At 41.9% G+C, this 22,343-nt stretch overlaps 1 protein-coding gene across 1 annotated transcript in view; it reads left to right on the top strand.

The window, feature by feature from the left end:
- The first annotated feature begins 420 nt into the window (after positions 1-420).
- The window catches only part of LOC122706527, a 44,611-nt gene continuing 22,688 nt past the window's right edge, over positions 421-22,343 (top strand). The window contains 3 exon segments of the mRNA XM_043921765.1: positions 421-492; positions 4,143-7,331; positions 7,608-8,456. Of these exon segments, the coding sequence (XP_043777700.1) occupies positions 421-492; positions 4,143-7,331; positions 7,608-8,456 (4,110 nt within the window).

The raw sequence follows: 22,343 nt of genomic DNA on the forward strand, positions 1-22,343 counted from the left end.
ATATGTAATTATTATTAATATGTAATTACAGTAGTAATATGTAATTGCTATTACTATATGTTAATAGTAGCAGTGTTATAAAGCTTTTGAGAATTTCCAGGTGGCTCACTGGTGAAGAATCTGACTGCCAAAGCAGGAGATGCAGGGGACACAAGAAACATGAGTTTGACCCCTGGGTCGGGAAGATACCCTGGAGTAGGAAATGGTAGCCCACTCCAGTATTCTTGCCTGGGAAACTCCACGGACAGAGGAGCCTGGCTGGCTACAGTCCATGGGGTCGCACAGAGTTGGACACGACTGAGTGAGCACACACGTGCATCATATGTAAGTGAGGCTATGGCTGTTTTGAGAAGAAAATGTAACATGAAACTAACATCAGTTTAATACTGGAGTAGCTTTTATTTCCAGGAGAGGACCCGCATGGTACAGAGAGAGAGCATGATGGAGACTGCTCGTGGGGCATACAGCCTCTCCTCTGTGATTCAGCACCTAGTATGTGTGTTCGTATATGTGTGCACTCATGTCTGTGTGGTAAAGCAAAAGTATCAGAGTAAATCTAATTCAGATGCTGTTCAGCCTGAATAACACTCCTCTTAGAGGTGTTATCTTCCCACTCTCAGTGACTTATATCAAAGCATCTCCCAACTACCTTTAATAGTGACTCATTCAATGTACTGGTAAATGAAATACTTTTGTTCTTATATTCTCCGGGATGTTTTAATACTCCAGATACTTTATTTCTCAATGGAGACTGAAATCATAGGCAATTTCCTGACCCTTAATTCAGGTTTTGTCTCTTTGTCTGTAGTTATATTTTTACTGGAGAATCACATGGACAGAGGAGCCTGGCAGGTTACAGTCCATTGGGTCACAAGAATCAGACATGACTTAGCAACTAAACCACCATTTTATACACACACACACACACACACACACACACATATATATATATATATATAAAACTGGATCACTTCTCTATATGCCTGAAGCTAGCACAACACTATAAATCATCTATAATTCAATAAAAACAAAAAGAAGGAAAAAAGGAAAAAAGAATGCAGTCCAGACAACACCTTGATTACAGCCTTGTGAGAACCCAATTAAGCTATGCTTTAAATCCCAACCCACAGAAACTATTAGATAATAAATACTCATTACTGTATTAATAAGCCTCTAAGTTTGTAGTAATCCATCATGCAGTACAGAAAGTAAATACTGTCCCCATTGGTTATGTTTGTATTATAGAATTAGATACGAGGTATAAATGGAGTCAGGGTCCTTTCATAGAAAATTTGGAAATGAGACTAAAGTTTTCAGTCTCAGGCTGGGCTTGTGTCTTGAGCAGAGGAAATTTAGCAGGAGTTGTGAAGAAGTAATCACTGTAAGAGGGTTCCCTTTTCTCCACACCCTCTCCAGCATTTATTGCTTGTAGACTTTTGGATAGCAGCCATCCTGACTGGCGTGTAATGGTACCTCATTGTGGTTTTGATTTGCATTTCTCTGATGATGAGTGATGTTGAGCATCTTTTCATGTGTTTGTTAGCCATCCGTATGTATTCTTTGGAGAAATGTCTGTTTAGTTCTTTGGCCCATTTTTTGATTGGGTCATTTATTTTTCTGGAATTGAGCTGCAAGAGTTGCTTGTATATTTTTGAGATTAATCCTTTGTCTGTTGCTTCGTTTGCTATTATTTTCTCCCAATCTGAGGGCTGTCTTTTCACCTTACTTATAGTTTCCTTTGTTGTGCAAAAGCTTTTAAGTTGCATTAGGTCCCATTTGTTTAGTTTTGCTTTTATTTCCAATATTCTGGGAGGTGGGTCATAGAGAATCCTGCTGTGATTTATGTTGGAGAGTGTTTTGCCTCTGTTCTCCTCTAGGAGTTTTATAGTTTCTGGTCTTACATTTAGATCTTTAATCCATTTTGAGTTTATTTTTGTGTATGGTGTTACATTGTTGGTGGGAATGCAAATTAGTACAGCTGCTACGGAAAACAGTGTGGAGATTTCTTAAAAAACTGGAAATAGAACTGCCATATGAGGGGCATACACACCAAGGAAACCAGATCTGAAAGAGACACATGCACCCCAATGTTCATCGCAGCACTGTTTATAATAGCCAGGACATGGAAGCAACCTAGGTGCCCATCAGCAGACGAATGGATAAGGAAGCTGTGGTACATATACACCATGGAATATTACTCAGCCATTAAAAAGAATTCATTTGAATCACTTCTAATGAGATGGATGAAACTGGAGCCCATTATACAGAGTGAAGTAAGCCAGAAAGATAAAGAACATTACAGCATACTAACACATATATATGGAATTTAGAAAGATGGTAATGATAACCCTATATTCAAGACAGAAAAAGAGACACAGATGTATAGAACAGACTTTTGGACTCTGTGGGAGGAGGCGAGGGTGGGATGTTTTGAGAGAACAGCATTGAAACATGTATATTATCTAGGGTGAAACAGATCACCAGCCCAGGTTGGATGCATGAGACAAGTGCTCAGGGCTGGTGCACTGGGAAGACCCAGAGGGAGTGGGTAGAGAGGGAGGTGGGAGGGGGGATTGGGATGGGGAATACATGTAAATCCATGGCTGATTCATGTCAATGTATGACAAAACCCACTACAATATTGTAAAGTAATTAGCCTCCAACTAATAAAAATAAATGAAAAAAAGAAAAAGAAGTAATCACTGACAGTTGGAGCTAAGGAGCAGGAAAACTGGTCTACAGAGAGACAGTAAGAGTATCTGAGAAGAAGAGAAATGAGAAGTAGAAAAAGAATTCTTCTGGATTTTCATTTAGCATCCCATTTCTGAGTTTAATCCGTTTAATGTAGATGAGTGGCTTTCTGGGTGACTCAGTGGTGAAGAATCTGTCTGACAATTCATCAGACTTGTGTTCGATCCCTGAATTGGGAATATTCCCTGGAGAAGGAAATGACAACCCTCTCTAGTATTCTTGCCTGGGAAATCACATGGACAGAGGAACCTGGAGAGCTACAGTTTATGGGGCCCCCAAAGAGTCTAACTCTACTGAGCAACTAAAAAGCAAACAATAATGCAAGCTAACTATGTGAGGCGAGCAGAAGTAACGCAGCTTAGATTAGGAGTAGGCCTTCCTACTTGGTAAGATTATCAGGCCACCTGGATACAACCAATTAGCCAATTAGGACCAATTAGCTTTCACTTAATACTGACCGCTGGTTGCCAATTAGGAAATTAGGAACGGGGCAGAAACCCCCAGGAAAGGCTGGCACGCACGAAAGTATTGACCAATGAAATTGCTTTGCAAACATATAGCCAATCCGCTTCTCACCCTATAAATTTGTGTAACAGCTTGGGCTCGGGGCTCTCTGACTCGCACCACTGCATTGGTTGCGGGTGGAGAGTCCTGGCTCGAGTCAGTAATAAACTTCCCTTCCTGCAAGTTGCATTGTCTTGGAAGCCTTCTCTCTTCCCGCTCAGGGATTCGGACATCGGGCATAACATTTGGGGGCTCGTCCGGGATCTCTTTACCAGGGGAAGAGAACACTTCCAGGACAGAGGGGAAGGATAGATAATAGCACCGGTGCTCAGGAAAACTCAGAGGGCCCGAAAACCCAGCACTGTGTTGTCTCTGTCCGTGTGTTTGTCTTTGGCTCTCCATGTTTGTGTGTGTGCCGGCATTGTCTCAGGCAGGACAGGAAGTCCAGAGTAATTCCAGGGCCCTGCTGTGAAGCAGGAAGGTATCTGGCACAGGAGAAAGCTTTCTCCAGCTGGCGTAAGGCCGAGGGCAGCGAGCACGCTGGAAGGCAGCCGGCTCTGTGGGAAGGAGAGTTCCTCTCCTGATCCTGAGTCTGGTCAGGGGGCCCGAAAACCCACCACTGTGTTGTCGGCCGATGTTTGTCTGTCCATGTGTTTGTCTTCGGCTCTCCGTGTTAGTCCGTGTTTGTGTGTGTGCCAGCATTGTCCTACTCTTTTCAGGAGTTTCAATGAACAGGCGAGCGGTTGTGGGGGCAACTGATGAGTCCCGGCCAGGGCTACACTCTGGCGGACTCTGAAGGCCCTACAATAAGTGAGCCTCAGTAACTAGAGCCCAACCAGGTGAAACTCTCCTTTCACTACGATTGTCAGCAGCTGTTGTGGGAGCGAATTCTGGCAGAAGTGCGGAAACGGGTCCCAGGGGCCGACGGGAGGCCAACCGCCCAGCCTCATCTAGTGGACGAGGGGTTTCCTCTGTTGCGGCCTAACTGGGATTTTGAGGGAGGGGAAGGTAGGGAACATCTCTGAGTGTACCGCCAGACTCTGATGGCTGGCCTGTGGGCCGCAGCAAGAAAGCCGACAAATTTGGCAAAGGTAAATTTAGTAAGGCAAGAGCCCACTGAGAGCCCGGCAGCCTTCCTAGAAAGGCTAATGGAAGCTTTCAGGCAATATACACCTATGGATCCCCAGGCTGAGGAGTCACGTGCTGCAGTTCTGTTAGCGTTTGTAAATCAGGCAGCCCCAGATATCAGGAAGAAATTACAAAAGATAGAGAGATTGGGAGAACAGATGATACAGGATTTATTGAAAGCAGCTGAAAAGGTATTTAATAATAGGGAGACCCCAGAAGAAAGGGAAGAACGAATTCGACGGGAGGAAAGAGAATTAGCTGAGAAGATCAGGAAGGAAGATAGAGAATATAAAACGAGGGAAAACTGGAAGAACTAGAGGGAGCTAGCCCAGATTCTTTTTGCGTGGATAAAAGCCGGAACAGAATTGAGGGAACCTCGAGACCCCTGGACGGGAGAAAAACAGAAACCAAAAAGGCAGGCCCTAAAGAAAGATCAGTGCATCTACTGCAAAGAACAGGAGCACTGGAAAAACAAGTGCCCTAAGAGGGACCTGAGGAGAGGAATGACCCAGAGAAAGAAAATCTCCCCTAGAACTCGAGTTCTATATGTGGGGGAAGACAGTGACTGGGGGAGTCAAGACTCGGCACCCCTCCCCGAGTCCTGGGTAACCATACATGTGGAGGGGAAACCTGTTGGCTTCATGGTAGATACTAGTGCCCAACACTCTGTTTTAAATAAAAAACTGGGACCAATGTCTAAGAAAACCAGCTTGGTGCAAGGAGCCACAGGGACAAAAAGATATTATTGGACCACAGAACGAAAAGTAGATCTGGGGACCCACCAGGTGTCCCATTCGTTTTTGGTGATACCAGAATGCCCAGCCCCTCTACTTGGAAGAGACTTGTTGACTAAAGTTAATGCTCAGATTCATTTTGACCCTGGGAGAATGATGGCCACGAATGGACTTGGACAGCCGATACATGTCTTATCCCTAGCCTTAAGAGATGAATACAGACTTTTTGCACCAAAGCCCTCAGAGACTATAGCACTAGATGTACAACCGTGGGTCCATAAATACCCATTGGCCTGGGCAGAAACGGCAGGAATGGGACTAGCCAAACAGAGACATCTGGTCGTCATCGGGCTAAAGGCTGGGGCAACTCCTGTGAGGGTGAGACAGTACCCCATGAGCCAGGAAGTTCGGTGGCGGATCACTTCCCACACTCGACGTCTCATGGATGCCGGAATTCTCAAGCGGTGCCAATCCCCTTGGAACACACCCTTACTGCCGGTGAAGAAGCCAGGGGGGACAGATTACAGACCTGTCCAAGACCTGCAAGAAGTCAACAAACGGGTGAGTGACATACATCCCACTGTCCCTAACCCTTATACCCTCTTGAGCAATTTGCTACCTGAGTACACTTGGTATACTGTGTTGGACTTGAAAGATGCCTTTTTCAGCCTACCCCTGGCGGCCCAGAGCCAGGAGATATTTGCTTTTGAGTGGACCGAGGGGGAAGGCCAACCGGTAATACAATTAACTTGGACCCGCCTCCCACAGGGATTCAAGAACTCCCCTACCTTGTTTAATGAGGCTCTGAGTGAGGACCTCTACGAATATCAGACTCGCCACCCAGAGGTCATCCTGCTACAATATGTAGACAACCTTATGTTGGCTGGAACCACCGAGGAGGCATGCAACCATGCCACTAGGGACCTCTTACAGACCCTAGGCATCTTGGGGTATCGCGCTAGCCCAAAGAAGGCACAAATAGCCCGGCAAGAGGTCACCTATTTGGGGTATAAGATCAGGCAGGGGAAAAGGTGGCTAACTCAGGCCATGAAGGAAATGATATTGCAGATACCAGAGCCCAAGACCCCCCGCCAGGTGAGAGAGTTTCTGGGGACTGTTGGATATTGCAGACTGTGGATCATGGGGTTTGCTGAGAAGGCCCGGCCCTTGTATGAGGGAAGTAAAGAGACCCCAAACTGGACTTGGACTGAGCCAATGAAACAGGCTTTCCAGACACTCAGACGGGCCCTACTAGAAGCCCCAGCCCTTGCCCTGCCTAACCCAAATAAGCCATTCCAGCTGTTTGTAGATGAAAAGCAAGGAATAGGAAAGGGGGTCTTGACCCAACAATGGGGACCATGGAAACGGCCGGTGGCATACCTTTCGAAGCGATTAGACCCGTTGGCCACTGGGTGGCCCCCTTGCCTTCGCATCATCGCAGCCACTGCCCTCCTCGTCCGCGACACTGACAAGTTGACGTATGGACAGCAACTCCTGGTTCACACCCCCCACGCCATTGAAGGGGTTTTGAAGCAGCCACCGGGTAAGTGGATCTCCAATGACCGCTTGATACATTACCAGGCTTTGCTGCTCAATGCCCCACGGGTGCATTTTCAGACCCCTTGCTTCCTGAATCCGGCCACGCTCTTACCCAACCCAGAGAAAGACCGCCCTCTCCATGATTGCAGCGAGATACTGGCTGAGGCCCTGGCAGCACGAAAAGACTTAACTGATGTACCCCTAGACAACAGTGAGCTAGTATGGTTCATGGATGGGAGTAGCTATGTAAAAGACGGGCAAAGGAAAGCGGGAGCCGCTATAGTTGATGACTCAGGACAGACAATATGGGCTGAGACACTTCCCCCAAACACTTCTGCACAAAGAGCAGAATTGATTGCCCTAATGCAGGCTCTGGAGCAAGCCAAAGAGAAGAGAGTTACCATTTTTATTGACAGCTGATATGCTTTCGGCACTGCGCATATTCAAGGTCCTATATACCAAGAAAGGGGATTTCGGACAGCTGAGGGAAAGGAGGTAAAAAATTTGCCAGAGATTCACAGGCTCCTGGAAGCCGTCCAACTGCCCTGGGCAGTAGCAATAGTGCATGTCCCCGGTCACCAGAAAGGAGAAGACCCTAAGGCACGGGACAATTGTGCCGCTGATGCGGCCGCTCGAGAAGCGGCTAGCCGGGACTACACCGTCCCCATATTAGCCGTGGGACTTCCACCTCCTGGTATGGGGACTTTGCCACCAGTTCCCGAATATTCCCTCCCTGATCTCGCCTGGATCAATGAGGATACCACCCTCCAGAAGGATGACAAAGATGGATGGTACTGAGACCAAAACAACAACCTGATATTGCCTGCCACCCTGGGTCGTCACCTGTGTGAACACCTGCACATAACTACAAACTTGGGAGAAAAAAAGACCCTAACACTTCTCCAGACAGCCTGCCTGAGGTTCCCTAAACAAAATGCAACTGTACGAGAGATAATTCAGGCTTGCAAAGCATGCCAGCTGATGAGGGCAGAGAAGAAGCAGCACACAGGAACAAGGTACCGAGGGGAAAAGCCAAGGCAACACTGGGAGATAGATTTCACTGAGGTAAGGCCAGGCAAGTACGGGTATCGCTATCTGTTGGTTCTGGTAGATACCTTCTCAGGGTGGGTAGAAGCCCTCCCCACTAAGGGAGAGACAGCAACAGTGGTTGCTAAAAAGATCTTAGAGGAAATAGTGCCTAGGTATGGGCTGCCGATGACTATGGGCTCTGATAACAGACCTGCCTTTGTGAGCCAGATTGTACAAGGGCTGGCCCGAGCTCTGGGGAAGAAATAGAAGTTACATTGTGAATATAATCCCCAGAGCTCAGGACAGGTTGAGAGAATGAATCAGACTCTAAAAGAAACTTTGACAAAGTTGGCAATAGAGACTGGCGGGGACTGGGTGACCCTCCTTCCCTTTGCACTCTTTCGGGCGCGTAACACCCCTTATAAGCTGAATTTTACCCCTTTTGAGATTCTGTATGGAAGACCCCCTCCTGTGTGTCCTATTTCTAAAGGAAAATGCCTGCCACCCCCTACTTTGGGACAATTCCAGCAAACTCTGATGGCATTAAGTAAAGTACATAACCATGTTTGGAAATTGATTCAAGAGATACACGAGGGTCAAAATAAGGGGGCCATCCCCTCACATGATATTGGCCCAGGTGATTGGGTTTGGGTAAAACGGCACCAATCTAAAGCATTAGAACCTAGATGGAAAGGCCCTTATGTTGTTCTCCTTACCACTCCTACTGCTGTCAAAGTCGACGGGATTGGACCCTGGGTTCACTGCAATCACGTGCGGCAAGCCACACCGGAAGAACAGGAAAAAGCGCAAGAAGAATGGAAGGCGAGTCCTCACCCATCAAATCCTTTGAAACTGAAACTTGTCCGCTGGGAGGTCTCCTAATTCTCCTGCTGATTATGGCAGGAGCTGAAGCTGTGTAACCTCTTGTGATGGGCCCCGGGAATGGGACATAGGAAACAGAGATTTGGTGGCCCCAAGTGTGGCGCAACCCGCAGGGCCAAGTACCTCAGATATGGGTGAACCAAGCTTTACTATCTCTGCAAGGCCAAGGGCTTTCCTCCCTACGAGCTGCTGTAGATGAAGAGAATCAATCAGTCATTTAGAGAAGTCTTTGACTTCCTTGTCTGAGGTGGTCTTGATTAGAAAGAGAGAACGGGAAGCCCAGCAGAGATGGTTTGGTTCTTGTTTTCAACACTCCCCCTGGCTGACTACCTTAATTTTCACCCTCCTGGGTCCACTTATAGTGTCAGTGGCCCAGGATGGAAAAGAGGAAGATTCCTCTACTTGAACAACAGACAGGGGGGAATGTGAGGCGAGCAGAGGTAACGCAGCTTAGATTAGGAGTAGGCCTTCCTACTTGGTAAGATTATCAGGCCACCTGGATACAACCAATTAGCCAATTAGGACCAATTAGCTTTCACTTAATACTGACCGCTGGTTGCCAATTAGGAAATTAGGAACGGGGCAGAAACCCCCAGGAAAGGCTGGCACGCACGAAAGTATTGACCAATGAAATTGCTTTGCAAACGTATAGCCAATCCGCTTCTCACCCTATAAATTTGTGTAACAGCTTGGGCTCGGGGTTCTCTGGCTCGCACCACTGCGTTGGTTGCGGGTGGAGAGTCCTGGCTCGAGTCAGTAATAAACTTCCCTTCCTGCAAGTTGCATTGTCTTGGAAGCCTTCTCTCTTCCCGCTCAGGGATTTGGACATCGGGCATAACAACTACACTTTCTAAAATTTCTTGACTTATCTGCTGTGACAAATCTCTGTATCCTTATAATAATCTATCCTTTTAAATACAGTTGTCTCAAGTTAATATCTGCTTTATGCAATCAAAGAATCTAAACCATTCAAGTAACACACAAAGAAAGGAAATTTAAACCACTCTTTGTAACCAGTGGAATATTTGGCAAGAATATCTCCTGAAATATTGTTTTTAGCTCTATAGGTTGAATTTATACCCAGTTTACTTTGTAAAGTGTGACTTCTCTTTTCTAGGCTAAAGAACTCAAATTCACAATTCCATTTTTAATGAGCTAAAATATTTGTGTCCAAAGGGGGAAATACATTTTATGACTTTAAAACAAGCTATTTACTTCACTATAATTTTGACTTGAAATGAAGTTAAAACAAAATTTGATAATGGAGAGATGAGTAAACACTGTGTGAAGTTAATGTTTCTGTCTCCTACAATCTTTCTTTTAAATTTGACTAAAATAAAGTGGCAAGAAATAATATCACATGGATTAGTTGTTCAGTGAAGTCTTAAAATCAGTGAATAATAAGATAGGAAACAATATTCAGATTATGGGATGATATTAGCAAGGTCAACTTCAAAGAGAAAAAAAAATGACATTGATTTAGACAAATACATGCTTCTAAATGGGAAGGTAATATAAATAGCCATCATGAATCCCAAAACAGCACCAAACTGCTACTGAGAATTTAAAGATGTTGAAAAAAAGCATGTAGCACAAGGAAGTGAATACTGACTGAGCTAGGAAAATCGTAAAGGTAATGTTTTTGAAAAAGAGGTTTCTGGCAACTGACTTGGAGGATGTAAGACAGAGGAAATCTAAGAGAGACACGGTCACCAACCTCTGATACAAGATTGCTTCACAGTGACCATGGGTACTTGGTTTGTGATTCAATAGCATGCTGGTAAAAATGTTGAGACTGGCTCTTGGGGAGACGGGAGGGTGGACTGATCTGTAGCCTTTGCCAGGTTCCATGGTGTATTTGGTGTATTTATCCCATCAAAACTCATTTCAAGCTAATAATGTAGAGACAATGAACTTGGAGTCAGGAAGTGATGAACACAGTCAACTCCAACTGGCTTCATTACAGGGCATCCCATGGTTGGGTGGGGGGCAGTGTGTGTGCACAGGAGGGATACCAATAAAGCTGTTAGGTCTTGTGTTAGAAATCCTGTGATTCGCTGACTCTTCACGGAGAGGAAGGAGGAGCTTCATGCTGTTCCTGAGGCTGCTTCCGTCCCTTGTATCTGCATGGCAGAAACACTGTGTGATTCTCTGCCACTGTGTGCCATGCTGCAGTGAATCAGAGTATAAAAGGATATCAGATAATTTCTAAAGTTAGTCTCACACAAACACACACACAATTAGGCCAGAGTTTCTCAATATTTTTGGTGCGTGTAGAATCTTATTCTGCAGGTGTGGCAAGAGGCATATGAATCTTCAGTTTAATCAATTCTTCCAGTAACACTCATCTGTAGGGAACACACTTGAGAACCACTGAATTTCTGGATGAAATTCTTCACTGTTACTGAGCATTGTGGGTACCGTGCCAGGCTCCTGGAATCTGGAGATGAATAAGGAAGCAGGTTATGTTGCAGGAAGCAACTCTGTCTTTATGCTTCTCTGCATTTTATCCTGAGCTCACCATTTGTGAGTCTTGTGACCTTGGACTGTGTATATATGCTCTATGAGCTTCTGCTTCCTAATGTGTGTATTAATTGTCCCTTTAGGCAAATGAGATAAATATGGAAAGTGCTTAGAGCAGTGTCCTGCACGCTGAAGGAAACTAATGTCAATTTGCTTCTACACAGTCACTCTCAAACTATTTAAGGGTGTAGTCAAATAAATTCTCTATTAAAATTTTGACTGCAGATGTGAATAGGCTGTTCATGGATACTACACAAGGAAAGTCTACCTGGCTCAGTCAAGGTAGGTCAAGAGGGTTCAAAGACAAGTATTAAGTATTTTAGCACATTTTAGAGGAATAGAGTTGTAGGCAGACAAAAGGTAATGAAATCAAATGTAGGAATTTGTAAAGAAGGGTGAAGCGTCCAGGATAGTAAGCATGTGGGTGTTTTGTGTTTATTTGCTTTATTTTGTCTAGAACATTACAATCCATCTGGTAGTGTTTTGGAAGTGAAATTGAGAAATATATACTTTCAGAACTTAAAGGTGTACCTAATAACAAAATTTAATTTCATTTTCAAAATAAAAAGTAAAGTGAAGTGAAAGTGTTAGTCGCTCAGTTGCGTCTGACTCTTTGCAACACCATGGACTGTAGCCCACCAGGCTCCCATCCATGGGACTCTCCAGGCAAGAATACTGGAGTGGGTTGTCATTCTCTTCTCCAGGGCATCTTCTCCACCTAGGGGTAGAACCCGTGCCTTCTGCATTGCAGGCAGATTCTTTACTGTCTGAGCCAAACGGAACTATTCATAGAATTTAAGCAGGAAAGCAGGGTGACAATATACAGTCTTGACGTACTCCTTTTCCTGTTTGGAACCAGTCTGTTGTTCCATGTCCAGTTCTAACTGTTGCTTCCTGACCTATATACAGGTTTTTTAAGAGGCAGGTCAGGTGGTCTGGTACTCCCATCTCCCAGAATTTTCCACAGTTTATTGTGATCCACACAGTCAAGGCTTTGACAAAATCAATAAAGAAGAAATAGATGTTTTTCTGGAACTCTCTTGCTTTTTGATGATCCAGCAGATGTTGGCAATTTGATCTCTACTTCCTCTGCCTTTTCTAAAACCAGCTTGAACATCTGGGAGTTCATGGTTCACATATTGCTGAAGACTGGCTTGGAGAATTTTGAGCATTACTTTACTAGCATGTGAGATGAGTGCAATTGTGTGGTAGTTTGAGCATTCTTTGGTATTACCTTTCTTTGGGTTTGGAATGAAAACTGACCTGTTCCAGTCCTGCAGCCACTGCTGAGTTTTCCAAATTTGCTGACATATTGAGTGCCGCACTTTCACAGCTTCCTCTTTTAGAATTTGAAGTAGCTCAACTGGAATTCCATTGCCTCCACTAGCTTTGTTTGTAGTGATGCTTCCTAGATTTAAGGGACTAGACCTGATAGACGGAGTGCTTGATGAACTATGGACGGAGGTTCATGACATTATACAGGAGACAGGGTGCAAGATCATCCCCACGAAAAAGAAATGCAAAAAAGCAAAATGGCTGTCTGAGGAGGCCTTACAAATAGCTGTGAAAAGAAGAGAAGTGAAAAGCAAAGGAGAAAAGGAAAGATATACCCATTTGAATGCAGAGTTCCAAAGAATAGCAAGGAGCAATAAGAAAGCCTTCCTCAGCAATCAATGCAAAGAAATAGAGGAAAACAATAGAATGGGAAAGACTAGAGACCTCGTCAAGAAAATTAGAGATACCAAGGGAACATTTCATGCAAAGATGGGCTCAATAAAGGACAGAAATGGTATGGACCTAACAGAAGCAGAAGATATTAAGAAGAGGTGGCAAAAATACACAGAACTGTACAAAAAAGATCTTCACGACTCAGATAATCATGAAGGTGTGATCACTCCCACTCACCTAGAGCCGGACATCCTGGGATGTAAAATCAGGTGGGCCTTAGGAAGCATCACTATGAACAAAGAAAGTGAACAAGAACTAAAGAGTCTCTTGAAGAAAGTGAAACAAGAGAGTGAAAAAGTTGGCTTAAAGCTCAACATTCAGAAAACTAAGATCATGGTATCCGGTCACATCACTTCATGGCAAATAGATGGAGAAACAGTGGAAACAGTGGCTGACTTTATTTTTCTGGGCTGCAAAATCACTGAAGATGGTGATTGCAGCCATGAAATTAAAAGATGCTTGTTCCTTGGAAGGAAAGTTATGACCAACCTAGACAGCATATTAAAGAGCAGAGACATTACTTTGCCATCAAAGGTCTGTCTAGTCAAGGCTATGGTTTTTCCAGGAGTCATGTATGGATGTGAGAGTTGGACTATAAAGAAAGCTGAGCATGGAAGAATTGATGCTTTTGAACTGTGGTGTTGGAGAAGACTCTTGAGAGTCCCTTGGACTGCAAGGAGGTCCAACCAGTCCATCCTGAAGGAGATCAGTCCTGGGTGTTCATTGGAAGGACTGATGCTGAAGCTGAAACTCCAATAATTTGGCCACTTCATGAGAAGAGCTGACTCATTTGAAAAGACCCTGATGCTGGGAAAGATTGAGGGCAGGAGGAGAAGGGGACGACAGGATGAGATGGTTGGATGGCATCACCGACTCAATGGACATGGGTTTGGATTGATTCTGGGAGTTGGTGATGGACGTGGAGACCTGGACGTGCTGCGGTTCATGGGGTCACAAAGAGTTGGACACGACTGAGTGACTGAACTGAACTGAAAGAGGAAAATGTCATACAAAACCTTGCACAAGCTCCCTCCAACTTCAAAGGGAGTCAAGAGTAGGTCACAATTAGGTCAGCTCATATGTTGCCATAAAAGCCCAGGAAAGGAAGCGTTGGGCATAGACTAGGTAATATAGGGGTAACTAGGGTTTGGTGGAGGGTAGATAATACACCAGTGTGCTGGACACAACTCCCACTGGCTCATAGAACTTATTATTAAATTTTCAAGAATTGTACAAAATTGTGGTTACACACCACTTTTAATAAAGCCCAGATTATAAAGTTATATAAACTATTCCATATTAGAAACAAAGGTAATAAATACCAAATCCCATTATTTAGTATTCTATTTAATTTTATTATGTTTATGTTCTCTAGACTACTTACATCTACTGTATCTATATGGCAGAAGTGCTATGTGACTCTGTTCATATCTTTCCAAAGTTGCATTCAGTGATATCATATCAGTAGCTAGGCACCAGGTGTGGCAGTAGTATTTATCACACAGAAATCTGAAAATGCTAGAAATCCACCCTGATACACTGTTTTGTTATTTTTTTAGACTAAAGAAAGTGCTAAGAAAAGAGAACGATTCAGGCTCAACATAAGAGTGTATCATATCTGTACTATTACATTTTAAATAGTGCAAATATTAAATAAATATTCTGCCTGTATTCAAAAACTATTATCTAATTCATCAACTATACCACCTGCAGTATATACTGAGTTAAGTTACCATGTCCCTCATCGTTGCTTCACTTTTGTCTTACTCATTGATACAAATAAAATCATGAACTGACATCTCTGTAGGAACCACAATAGGTCATCCATTTTCTTCACCTTCAACTATTGATTGGCTCCGTACACAAAACTTGGGCATCAACTAATACATCTATTAGATCTGATTGGCTATATGGAATTTCAATAAAGTAGTGTAGATGTAATGATTACTTATAAATTATCTGTGACATATGTATATCAGTAACATTTGCAATATATTTGTATATATTCATATATATACATTTTTTTCCATTGGGAAAATATTTAAGAGCACTCCCTTAGGGTAGAAAATTGATCAATGGTGGAATTACATGACTGACTAGAAGAGGTGAAAAAAGGGGAAGGTGATAACCCCAGTTTTGTAATTGGCTGACAAGAGAAGATGGTGTCATTCACACACCTCCCTGTTGGGGGCCAGATACCCAGGAAATAGTTGCAAAAGGAAATAGTTAATTTGAGATTTCCCAAATTAAACCCTTGCCTGTAAAGCTCCACCAATTTCATCAAGTACCAGCCTGAGTGATCCAGGACTGGACACCTCCAAATTTCAGATTTGGAATTTCTGGGTCTGCACAGAGTTGGAAGTTCCCTCAAGAAGACCTTGGTGGTGAAAGAAAGAATTACTTGACAGCATGGGACTCTATGACCGTTTAACTCCCTTGTCCCAAGAACTAGTATCTTTTTTTTTTTTTTTTAGATATTTATTGCTCTCGGTCATATGCTACTGGACAACTCAGAGCAAAGAGTTGAGACAGTGTCAGCTGACTGAGATATCCAGCTATCTTTACATTTTTTTTTTTTTTTTGAATCGAGGTGTAGCTGATTAACTATAAGCATTGGGGCTTCCCTGATGGCTCAAATGGTAAAGAATATGCTTGCAGTGTGGGAGATCCAGGTTTGATCCCTGGGTGAGGAAGATCCCCTGGAGAAGGGAATGGCAACCCCCTCCAGTATTCTTGCCAGGAGAATTCCATGGACAGAGGAGCCTTGTGGGCTACAGTCCATGGGGTCACAGAGTTGGACACGAATGAGTGACTGACACCTTCGCTTTCACAGCTGATTAACAATGTTGTCATAGTTTCAGGTGGACAGCGAAGGGATCCAGGCATGCATACATGTATACTGCTATCTCCTCACTATTCTGTGTTACGGACTTTGACGTCAGAGAAACACCAATGATTTCTATATTATAAACACAGATTATTCTATATTTGTGTGTGCTTCTTAGACACACATCTTTGTGGTCTTTAGAGATAAATTGAACTAGTTACATTAATAACTTCATATATTCAAAACAGTCTTTTTCCTAAATTCTAGATTTTTTTAGAATAAATGTATTTATTTCTAACAAGAAGAGTCTTATTAAAGCAAAAACTAGAATAATACTAGACCTAAAGAATGGGATTAAAAATAAAATGATGCATGAAGTACTAAATTTTTACAGGAAACATGTTATTACTCTGTCTTACCCCTGGCTGTGTTTTGCTTAATAAAATTGCTCTTATCCCTGCTAATTGCATAGATTTGTTGCCTTTTTTTCTCCTATTTCCTTTTTTTCTAGATATATTTTCTCACCTGTTTTATTCTCCTTGTGGATAATATACTTTCTAATAAAACCTTTTTGGTTAAACTATTAGGAGGCCTATGCGATGTTTTTCCAAATGGTTAGTCTAAGAACTATGTCTGGCTTGGTGGAAAGCCTGGATTTTTAAAATAACTTCGATTTGATAATTGCATTTGCCTTCACTTTGACTAGAAACTTACTATGTTGCTTTGCATTTATCCCCACTTGGGCGTGTGTGTGTGTGTGTGTGTGCGCACATGCGTGCATGTGAGCACGTGCATGTGTGTGTGTATTGCTTATAAATAGTCTTTAGTGACTTAAATTTATTTAATAACTTGGATACCCAATAAATTATGACATATCTGGGGCAGAGATTGTCTATAATAAGAGCAGGGAATTTATTTCTTAAGGAAGATTCTGGGAAAACAGGTGCATGGCATGTAAAACAATACCTCTGGAGAATAAGATTCTTATGGAGAGCTCAGATTCAAAGATTTATTTCTTTAGATCAAAGCACTTTGGCCTCTTAGAAGGCCCGTCTGTTGCCATCTGCTTATAATTGTTAGTTGCAAAGATTATAGGGAGAAGCTATTCCTTGAACGCAGTACAGTTCTTTTTCAGATAACAAATTTCCTAGGACTTTGTCTCCACGTCACTTCCATTTTGCATTAAATGTTTAGTCTGGGTCACTTTATTCAGCCTTTTGGCTAAACTCCACATGAGCTGGCACAGAGAATCACATTAATTGTCCATTTAATGTAACAGCCCTCTCTGGCAGAGGCCTATTTCTGCTGTTTCAGGGGCAGACAAAACATAACCCATAATGCATCTAGCCAACTGGAGATCACCAGATTAAATTTGCTGAGAAAGGAAGAGTGGATTGAGAACTTTGATCAGCCACTAAAAGAGATTCATTTTACAGACATTTAAATGCATGTGTGCACCTGTCATAGCAACGTTGAGCGTCTGCATGCAACTTAAGTATATCAAGAACCTGTAATTTTCTTAAGGAATTAAAAGCAAACCCTTATTCCATTTATGATATATTTAAGCAAATTCTAATAGTAACATTTATACAAGACCAGTACCATTTATATTATGATCGTACCCTACCCATGCCTTGTGCTAGAGGAGAACCTCATGATTCAAAGTATGTTCTATGGGTCAGAGGCATTAGCATTACCTGGAAGCTTATTAAAATTCAAAACCCCAGGCTACACCTTAAATCCGCAGAATCAGAAATAATGTTTCACTGAAATCTTTGGGTGATTCATATGCCCAGTAATGTTTGAAAAGCACTGTTTCATAGGATACACCAAAAATAAAACTTAAGAATAGCAGTCATTGGTTACCTACATTTTCAAAGAACTGAATAGATGTGCAATTGCCCAACTCTTCCTTAACTAGAAGTACTTGCAAATCTTATTTCTATAATCATCAAGTCTCTCTTTATCTAATCGGGATAAAAAATATTCTCCCTGTATTCAAGGGGCTTCCCAGGTGGCACAGTGGTAAGGAAATCGCCCGCCAATGCAGGAGATGCAAGAGACACAGTTTCAGTCCTTGGGTCCTGAAGATACCCTAGAGTAGAAAATAGAGACCCACTTCAGTATTCTAACCTGGGAAGTTTGTTGGACAAAGGGGCCTGGTGGGCTACAGTCCAGGCCATCAGAAAGAGTCGGACATGACTGAGCACAACACACACACATGCACACACACACATGCACACACGCATACAGAGACACACACACACATGCACACACACATGCACACACATGCACACACACGTGCACACACACACATTCTTCTCAAATTCCCTGGAAGAATTAGATTAATATGGACCTGACTTATAGATCACCTATTTTGTGGAATGTCTTCTAGTTTGTGCTTGTCTGATGTGTTCTCATGACTAAATACAGGGGAAATATGAAAGAATTGATGCTGCTCTTATTGCATTATCTCAGGTGATGTATGATTCCTTTTCTTCCCTTTACTGGTGATGTTGACTTTGATCATTTAATTAAGATAGTACCTCCTGAAATTCTCCAGTGTAAAATTATTCATTTCTCCCCTTTGTTATTAATAGCTATCTTGGGTGGAGATAGTTTGAGGCTATGAAAAATATCCTGCTCCTTATCAACTTTAAATTTATTTATATAGGAAGAAACTCATTTTATTCTATAAATAATAATCCACTACTATATTATTTATTTTGATGCCTGGATTTTCTCAGATTTACCCAGCGGGAACCCTGGAGAAGTTTCTTTTCATTCTTAAAGCACTTCCTTACTTTTTAGAACAATAGGATATTTTGGGTTTATTTCAGACTTATCCTTCCCCAGTCCCAGAGACAGCTATTTCCCCAAGAAACAATGGTTTCTGTGGATGGAGAATGAAACTCGAAGCCAAGATCTGGGCTCTAGGTGTATTTACTGGTACTGGGATAATTCTATTCCCAGTCCAACTATGAGTATGAAGCTAGGAAACATATATACACACACACACATACATACATCACCTCATTCATATATATATATACAAAAAATAAATAAATAGACAAAACCCTTGTGTTTTTGAGGGGGCCACCTCTACCACCGGCCCCCCACCATATGAACTTAAGCACCTTTTCTCTGAGGCTTTGCTATCTCATACTAGACCATCACTGTTTTCTCCTCTCCACGGTGAATTTCCCTGTTATCCCACACAGACCTCCCCTTCCATGCTGGGCTTCCATGCTGGGCTTGCTCAGCTAGTCATGACCTCCCCTTCCATGCTCTTGCCCAAACCAAATGTCTCTTTGCTCAGCTTTGACTCTGATAATCCTCTGAATCGCTGCTATTGCCGCCCCTCACAAGCATTGTTTTCTTTCTCTAACTGGACTCTGATTCCTCAAGCCAGTCTACTGTAGCTGTTCAGCTCTACCTTTACATGAGGATTTTCTTACCGAGATCCAACCAATACATCCTGAACTCAGTATTTTACTAAGGAAAGAAATGAAAAGGAAGAGTAGGAAATGGCAGTGTGGTGGTCAATTGTATTGGTCCACTTGGTGATTCTACAGTTCCTAGCTATTCAATCAAACACAAATCTAGGAGTCATTATGAACACATTTGTTATGCAACTAAAGTTCATATTCAGTGTACTTCAAATAAAGGAGATTACTCTAGATAATGTGAGTGGACCTGATTCAATCAGCTGGAGGGTCATAAGTGCAGACTGAGGCCTCCCTGAAAAGAGTACCTTTTGCCTACTTCCATCCATGTTCCAAAGTTCTAGCCTGCCCTTCTTGACAACTAGCTCTATGTATCTGGACTCTCTTAACCAGCCCCACAATCATGTACATCCACCCTTTGCAATACATCTCTGAGTATATCTCCTAATGATTCTGGTTCTCTGGCTTAACATTGCCTGATATAGGAAGAAAAGTATAAAGGGAAAGGAAAACATATCATTATATTTTAATGAAAATTCACTGAGAAATGTTCAACTTTAATTTTCTCTTTCTACAAGAAATGACAAATAGAGCAGAAAAATACATGGTATGAGAATTTAAGTTAATCACAAGGAAGGATCCGTTACAGTGAAAATTAAAAATGAAACTGTGGCATGATTATCTGAGCCATGAACATCTAAGAAATGTCTGCTTAGAGAAAATATGAACCGTTTTCCTATGCCAATATATTAAATAATAATTCATCTCCAGGAATGCCCTTTCCCAATGAGTATACTAACCTTCTCTTTGAGTTCCAAATGGTAAGTCAGAGTACACTTTAAAAAAGGGAGGGGGGCAATTTGAGATGAAATGTTACAGTAAATAGGCATTTATGTCTGCCCTGTAGTCAATGTAATGTTCCACTTTGTGCCTTTCCAAATCACTAACTCATGCTAACTTCTCTGGAATGCTTATTCTCTGATCCTCAAAGGATTGTCTCCTCAATTTTTATAGCTCAGCATAAATAGGTTTTCTCCTTTTCTTTAAGCCTGTCTCAAAGCATCTCTCTCTCTCCTCCTGTTAATATCTATCTCAACCCACATTTATTTTCTATTGTATCACATATCACAACTTCTTCCTCTTTAAAAAATTACTTTTTAACTTGTTTTTCTCTGTCCCTCAACCAGGTTTTAAACTCTGTTAGAAAAGAGTTCATGCCTTTACTGTGCACTTTCATAGTTCCAGCATTTAAAACAGAGAATAGTTGTCCAATAAGTGTTTGCTAAATAATTGAATATCACTGTGTCCCTGCTGCTAACGAGCCCATGATCCCAACATCAATTTTTTTTAAGTGTTTTTGATATAGCATCAGAGATTGTCTATCTGCCATTTAGATGCTACTGTTTCAAATCTCTAAATTAGGTAAATCCAAATAAAACATACTCAAATACAATTTTACCATTTTATGTTGAATTCTATCATTCAGCAAGAAAAGTTGCTACACTTTGACTTATCTGAGTAGGTCCTGTGGAAACGCATCCATTTGTCAATAGGCAGTTGGTTATGGTGAGGTTTACTACTAACTAGACCACAAACAGGATCATAAATGGGAAAATCTGAGTTTAGTTGTTTCTGTAAACTTGATTGTGGAAAAGACAGAGAACTAGTGAAAATATGTAATATATCAGGCAGAAAGAAGGGAAAGCTCTACAGAACTATCTTGGGTATATAATAAAGAAGGTAAAAGATCACCATCTGTTTAATAGGAATAATAGGGAGATCAAATATTAGTGCATCCTAAATTACTGACAAAACAAAGGGGTTTTGTAATATTGAACTGACAGGCAAAACAGGATTTCTTATTTACTACTGAAGAATATATCTACATTAAGAAATTAATTATATATATGTCAGAAAAAATCATATATATGTATATATAATCTTCATTTAAAACTGCTGGACATTAGAAATATTATGGATAATCCTTTTTAACTCAATACAGATAATATACATGAACTTGTTAGTATACCCTTCTGTCAGTTATAGTAATTGTTCCATAACAGTTTCTTCACTTTTATGCCATAATAAAGAATAACCAAGAATCTTTTTTCTCTGATTTCTGATTACTAAACCTATTAGCTGATTTATATTGTTATTTTGGGCAAGTTTTTTTAGTTGTATACTTTTGTCAGTGTATTTGTAAAATAAAACAGCCTGACTGACTATGTTGGTTAAATAACCTTTTATTTTTTGTCTATGAACTACCAAAATTTTTCCTCCCTTCAACAAAGGACATAACCATTGTATAAATCAACATTGATGGTTTTGGCACTGCAGTGCTTTGCTATTGTTCAGTCGCTAAGTTGTATCTAATTCTTTGCGACCTCATGGACTGCAGCACACCCTGCACTTCACTGTCTCCCAGAGCTTGCTCAAACTCCTGTCCATTGAGTCAGTGATGCCATCCAATCATCTCATCCTCTATCGTCCCCTTCTCCTCTGGTGCTCAACCTTTCCCAGCATCAGGGTCTTTTGCAATTAGTTGGCTGTTCACGTCAAGTGGTCAAATGTTGGATCTTCAGCTTCAGCCTCAGTCCTTCCAATGAATAGTCAGGGTTGATTTCCTTTAGGATTGCTTTGGTTTGCTGTTTTATGTTTTGCTTTATGCTTTGTTATTGTGGCCAAAGCATATTCACAGATGTCCTTATGGTGAGCTCGGGTATACAAACATTTGTATGATGCACTATGGAGATAGTCAGTTGGATGTGAGAATGCCTTGTATTCCACACAGATGTTCCGAACTCTCGGTGGACAAGTTTCATTTTGCTTTTTTTTCAAATAAGGTGATGAATTACTGGTGAAGCAGTAACAAAACATTGTATTGCTCCAAGAGTAATGATTATGTTGAAATCATTTTCTTTTTTTTATAGTTTTTTTTTTCCATTTATTTTTATTAGTTGGAGGCTAATTACTTTACAATATTGTAGTGTTTTTTGCCATACATTGACATGAATCAGCCATGGATTTACATGTGTTTCCCATCCCGATGCCCCCTCCTGCCTCCCTCTCCATCCCATCCCTCTGGGTCTTCCCAGTGCACCAGCCCTGAGCACTTGTCTCATGCAACCTGGGCTGGTCTGTTTCATCCTTGATAGTATACTTGTTTCAATGCTGTTCTCTCAGAACATCCCACCCTTGCCTTCTCCCACAGAGTCCAAAAGTCTGTTCTATACATCTGTGTCTCTTTTTCTG

This window comes from Cervus elaphus, chromosome 2, assembly GCF_910594005.1.
Source record: "Cervus elaphus chromosome 2, mCerEla1.1, whole genome shotgun sequence".
NCBI lineage: Eukaryota > Metazoa > Chordata > Mammalia > Artiodactyla > Cervidae > Cervus > Cervus elaphus.